This window comes from Eucalyptus grandis, chromosome 10, assembly GCF_016545825.1.
Source record: "Eucalyptus grandis isolate ANBG69807.140 chromosome 10, ASM1654582v1, whole genome shotgun sequence".
Lineage (NCBI taxonomy): Eukaryota > Viridiplantae > Streptophyta > Magnoliopsida > Myrtales > Myrtaceae > Eucalyptus > Eucalyptus grandis.
Genome location: NC_052621.1, coordinates 19,624,779 through 19,631,276, shown reverse-complemented (window position 1 = coordinate 19,631,276; position 6,498 = coordinate 19,624,779). Strand labels below are relative to the sequence as shown.

The 6,498-nt window shown below is 39.9% G+C and overlaps 1 protein-coding gene across 1 annotated transcript; it reads left to right on the top strand.

Moving 5' to 3' along the window:
• Positions 1 to 429: 429 nt before the first annotated feature.
• On the top strand, positions 430 to 4,588 carry LOC104423723 (transcription factor MYB114). The gene is made up of 3 exons (XM_010036179.3): positions 430 to 553; positions 1,050 to 1,179; positions 4,141 to 4,588. Exons 1-3 carry the CDS (start codon positions 430 to 432, stop codon positions 4,508 to 4,510), a joined length of 624 nt encoding a protein of 207 aa, XP_010034481.1. The 3' UTR covers positions 4,511 to 4,588.
• The last annotated feature ends 1,910 nt before the right edge of the window (positions 4,589 to 6,498 follow it).

The following is a 6,498-nucleotide window of genomic DNA, read 5'->3' as shown; positions in this document are numbered from 1 at the left end:
AGCAAGTCATGCGTGAGCGTAATAGGCCACTCGGTCTCATGCGTATTTTACCCATTATATATATAAATGCAAAACAATGAATCTTGATATTTAGTGTTGGTTAATGAGACTGTTAGTTAAAAGAATGGATTGGTGGTCCGTGACAATGCCCAGACGCTGGACCAGTAATATTGAACGTGGGAGATGCATTTGTACTGTTGCGATTAGTAATAATTGACAATTAGAGGAGTTGCAATCATCCGCAATATTTGACAACCGTTGTAGATCTGCGTTTTTTGTGGAAAATGAAGGGGCACGTGGCTCCTAAAAGCACCGATGACAACGTAGGACTTCAAGTGTGCTTCAAAACGTAATCAGCAAACTGCTCACGAAAAGCCTCAGAGAGAGAGAGAGAGAGAGAGAGAGAGAGAGAGAGAGAGAGAGAGAGAGATGCAGAAAGGATCGTCGTTCGGATTGAGGAAAGGTTCGTGGACGGAAGAGGAAGATGTTCTCTTGAGGAGCTGTGTCCAGAGGTACGGAGAAGGAGAGTGGCATCGAGTTCCTCAGAGAGCAGGTATTGTATCATTGTATGTGAAGGTTATTCTTGTTTTTTATTTGCATATACTTGTGCGTGCGTAAATTTGTATAATGATGGGGATCCTTGTTTTCTTGTTGCATCCCCATCTGTATAATCCACTTGGATTTGCGTGTGTCAAATCATCTCGTGTCATCATATTTTATGTTTGTCAAATATTTGTGTTATCGTTGAGATACTTTTACTTGAGTGAAAAGTTTTCTTTCGTTAAAATGGGTGGATGGGTCTTTCGTTAGTTCTGAGATAGTGGAATCAAGTCGGATTAGATTTGACTTCTTTAAGTGAAACTTCTCATGTGCTCCAATAATATTTCATGGATTTTTTAAAATTAGACAAAAAAGGGATGTGTATTGATATTTTACTCATGTCAACGGATTGATTTGCACTAAGAGCATCTCTATACTATGTATACACATTCGCGCAGAGAGAGAGAGAGAGATCGCTAAGTTCATGTTTGTATTTCTTGAGCTTGTAGGTTTGAATAGGTGCAGGAAGAGCTGCAGATTGAGGTGGTTGAACTATCTGAAGCCCAACATTAAGAGAGGGAAATTCCAAGATGATGAGGTCGATATGATCATCAGGCTTCACAAACTTCTTGGGAACAGGCGAGTACATGCTAAGAAAAGGTCACATGTGAAGTGCATTTGTCTGTTTTAATAGTTACTTATATGGTGTTGAGCCTACCTGCGTTATTCACAACAGCCTCAACCTCTTCCTTCTACAAAATTGATTAGGGTTTGCATTGATCGAAAAAAATGACGACCGCATGTATAAACTGTGTTAAGAATTAGGTTATTTCATTTTAGGCAAAATTTAAAAAAAAAATCTTAAACCTATTATAATTGTGCCAATTCAGTCTTGACCCTTTGAATTTGGCCAATCTAGTGCTAAACCTTCGACATGTTGTCAAATCAGCCATAAATCTTTTAATTTTGTCAATTTAATCATAAAACTTTCGACAATTCCTCAATTTAGTCATTGCAACAAATTTTGGTTGAAAATCGTTGATGTGTCAATCTAGTCAGCACCGGTCATTTTACATGATACAACCACTATTAATATAAACAATTTTTTTAAAATTATTTTTTTTTTTTTCTTCTTTTCTTTATTTTCCTAACACTAGGTCAGTTGCTAGCTGTTCCTTCTTGGGGATACTCACCTAGTTGAGATGAGGCATCGTGGCCCTCACCCATGGCCTTAGTATCCTTGTCGGCCACAAGTGAGGGCGTCAATCCTTGCCCAAATCCAAGCGAGGGCTATGACTCCGTTGCCGTCCAGTGGGCCAAGGTCATGGCCCTCACCTTGATTTGGGCGAGGGCGTTGCGGCCTTTGCCTGTGACTGGTGAGGGCCACAATTCTCTCGCCAACCTTGGGTCGAGCGAAAAGAAAAGAAGAAAGAAACAAACAATTCAAGAAAAACAAAAAGTTATTTACATCAACGCTTGCTGCATCACATAAGACAATTGACACTGACTAGATTGTCACGTCAATGATTTCCGAGTAAATTTGGTTAATTAGACTAACTTGATAAATCATCAAAAAGTTTGACAATTCATCAAAAGTTTTAAGGTAAAATTGGCAAAATTGAAGGTTCAGAATTAAATTGGTCCAATTGAAAAGTGTAGAATTGAATTAATATCAGTGCGATAAATTTAACAATTTTTTAGTAATTTTTCCTTTGATTTTTTGGTACGATTACCCTACTTGGAAAGGGACAAGTGTCCAACTTTGGTATGTGTTAAGACAACGTCACTCGTGCATAGGCATAGCCATTTGTAGTGCACCTTTTCTCCGATGACAACCTCTTGATGGGACAGGCTGATACGACCCGATAAAGTCCATACAAGAGTCACTATTTCGGAATTGTTCAATGAATAACCTACTGTAAATATGGGCCACACGCATGAGAGAGACGAAAGTTGCTGACTATAGCTCATGTCGTTCGGTTATTGATCTAACCAGTGAAACGCGACCCTTCAAATCCAACCGTCTAGATACTGTTTAGTATAAATTAGGGGTGAGCATGGCTATATGGTATAACTAGGAACATGAGAACCCAATCAGTGGGAATCGGTTCGATTGTAAATTTTAGGACATGCATGGTAGGTTGTAGGTGAAGCCAAAAATCTAGAATTTGTTGCAAGTCATTGTGTCTTTTTTTTGTTCTATATCTTTGCACAATCTAGTGGTATTTTATGACGTTTAATGATGAGTGTGTAATATGAAATCACTAACCCGAGCTTTCATTTCTAGCAATATACACGACTGTGACCCCTAGTACATATCGCACATTCTTCAACACTTACTCACATGTGAAGATAGAGTCTCTCTCTAGCTCTCCCTACCTATTTTTTCAGACAACATTAATTGAGTACCAGTAATGGTTCTCATTAGCCGTCGTCGACTTCGGGAGGGATTGCTTACTAACTGCATGGTTGTTCATGTATCGTTCTTACATCTAGTCACTCCCGATCATGGTTACAGGTATAAGAAACTCAGAGAGATTATTCGTCTGATGTCGATTCTTTTTATGTAGTCCAAAGAAAGGTAGACTGAACAACAGAAGCTTGAATTCGATCACAAACATGCATTTCATTCTTTGGGCCAAAAAAAGAACGACAGAGCAGGAATTAAACTATCATCTAGCAATTTAAATAACTATATCTTTGGATAGGGAGGCAAAGCATAATGGGTCGCATGCTCAGTAGGTGATTACTTAAATTCAATCATAGAAAATCAATTTATGAAAATCCAAATCTTGCTAAATATACTGATTTAACCTAACAACAGTCCTCTTTTTTCTATGTTGGTAAGAGCTTAATGATATTCAGCCGTCAATTTTTAATTATCATCAAAAAAATATTAACTCCATTTCCATTATTAAAGATTATTAACACTTAAAATTTGGCACTTAAAATTTTTAGTTTACCCAACAGACCCTAAATTTTAGTCATTTAATCAATTTCACTAGCATTGTTGCATTTGATATGGATTAAAATCAGGCACCAACTTATTGATTAGTTATGGCTCTAAAGGGCCATTTTTTCACATTTAAAAGTAATAATAGGTGAATAGACAGAAATTTATAGAATTTAACATAAAGGTGTTAGTGGTGCATACTTCAAATATATTACAAGAGAAAGAAACTACTTGTTCGCAACTCATTTATAAAACTTCGCAAATTGGAGAGAGCTTATGAAAATTCCCATTCCTTGACTGTGGACATCAATTGGCCATTCCCACGATGGAAACCCTTATTTTGTCAGGATTGAACACCTATGGAAACAAAAAGAAATCACTACTTTGGATTGATTAATTTATTTATGAATCACTTGAGTGTCATAATTTTCTAAAAATATTCATCACAAGTGTCATGCCATATTGGATTGGGTATTTGGGTGAATGTTTTTCAGAAGTTATGGCCTGAAAACGATCAATCGAAAGTTTCAATACTCACATAAATGTTTTTGAGAAATTACGGTAATTTTGTGATCGAAAAAAAAAAGTTATGACACTCAAGCGAGCATCGTATAAAAATTATTTTCGATATCTTATTATTGATGCAGGTGGTCCCTAATTGCTGGGAGACTCCCGGGTCGAACTGCGAATGACGTGAAGAACTATTGGAACACCCATCTACGGAAATTGATGACTTGCCAAGGGAAGCCGGAGAACGAGAAACCCCAAGATTTGGTAAAAGTTGAAGTCATAAGGCCTCGCCCTCGGACCATCTCCAAGAACTTCACTTCCTTGGGGGTCGAAGCCTATAGGGAGCTGAATGAGTCCCGAGAGCCGCGCGTCCACGACGTGCCTCCAAACAGAAGCCCCTGGATCGATGATGACTTTGAGCTCCGTTCGGAGACGACGGAGGCATGGTTGGATTGTTGGAGCGGACTCTCCTTCGATGCAGAAAGCATCTGGGACTGGCCGGTGTGATAGGATCTTGCCGGGCCCTTGGATATTACTTATGCGTGTGTTACCTTCATATGACTAGGGTTTGTATGAATACGGACATGGGAGAACCAAGTGGTGTGTGTACTGCTTTTCTGCACGTGATCCCTTCGTACGCTTGTGGTCCGCATGACTGCGTACAAGGGAGAATAATGACTCTAGAACATCAACGGTGACTATGAATCCTTCCGAGATTTGCTATATATTTGGATACGTTTCAAATAAAACAACCACATGCATACATTACAAGATTTTCAGAATATCAACTGTGATTTTTAACGTTCGAGGAAATGCTCGGTTGATGTTCCACCGTACCGTAAGTAGAACCTTTTTCAATAGTTAAAACCCTTCATCTGCATCAAAAGTTTCTGGTCTGTCTCGAATGGCGGTGAAGGACACAATTTCTCAAGAAACATGACGTGAAAGTTGGCCGAACAAAGAAGATTAATTATGGCCATCATAATTTTACCGTGACAGAAGAGAAAATGTTAGTAAATAATCTGGTTTTGAATTTTCAGGATGGTGCTCAAGGATATAAATGATCTGAAGGCCAGTACTTAACATGCAAACAAACAAACAAAATAAGCTCGTTGAATTAATTTCATAGCTTGAGAAAAAAAATAAGATGATCCGTTTTGCTCTTAGTTGAGTTTCTCGTTGTCACGCCTTGAACCTCGAGTGCGCGCACATCCCTCAATGGTCGATAAAATTGGGACGTCCTAGGACGCGTCGCCGACCCATTCATTTTATTGCACATGCAGAAGCGAAATAAAAACCCCTGACAGTAAACAGCATGGGATAGAAAAGCAGGATAACAAATTTACAAATAAAACACACATTTATTAACAAACTAGGTTTATATACAAAAGTCTACAAAAAGATCGGCTTTCAAAAAGACGCTGTCCTACGACCTACTAGTCAGACACATTCGCCAATCCTTCGGACTTCACCTCCACAGGCTCCGAGGGCTTCGGGTCCTCCACAGCCCCATCAGGAGGGTTAGCTACACCCTCGCCCAAAGCGGCGTTGACCACAATGGCAGGAATATCAAAATCCTGAAGGAGGCCTACCCTATACCAATTGAGTCAATGGCGAAACCACGCCCTGAATCGATGAGGTACGCTCTGAGCTAGGCCCTCATCGACCCAGACAGTGGTCACAACAAACTCATAGACCCAATGACTCCTGGGGACAAGGACGTCTATCCTCCACTTGGAAATCCCCAAGGCTGATCCAAATGTTCCGGAGTGACCGCCATCTAAGGACCTGAAAAGTTAAGCCCACGATAGGGTGAGACAACATCTCAGTAAGTTCACCCCATAAACCTCAACTAAGAAGAAAATACACTTAGAGGTGACCTAACCACACAACCATACAACCATAGAGACTCACCTTGTCTCGGATCCTCCTTGTATATCAGTACAATTCATATCACATATAATTGCATCAAAAGCACTCATCAATCGGGATGTCTCAACTTGTCTCACAACCATTACAGGGGTCCTGATTATAAGGCCAAATCGTTATGACATGTCATATTCCGTGCCACACAATTTTGTCCCATAATCAGGCGCGCCAATTCAATCAATCACGCGTCCCAATTGATTACGACCCAACGGCCACGGCTAACTCAACAGTCAGCGGTCTTTCAACATAGCTGGTCGTTGACTTGCACCATCGAGCATGGCAATGTACCATCGAGCATGGCAATGTCTATACCTAGACAGCATTCCACTAGGAAGCATCGGTCCATCCTCCACTGCGATCGACATCAGTTGACTTGGGGAGTCCCATATAGGGGCATCGTTTGGCTTAATAGCTCGTAACGGATTCTCATAGCCATCACACAATCATTCAATCCCAGCCATGGACACCGTGCATTGCACTCAAATGTCTAAATTAAAATAGTAAACTTGGCATATTTTCTTCATATTAAAAACACCCGGTAAAATAATCCTTTGTGAGTACACAGT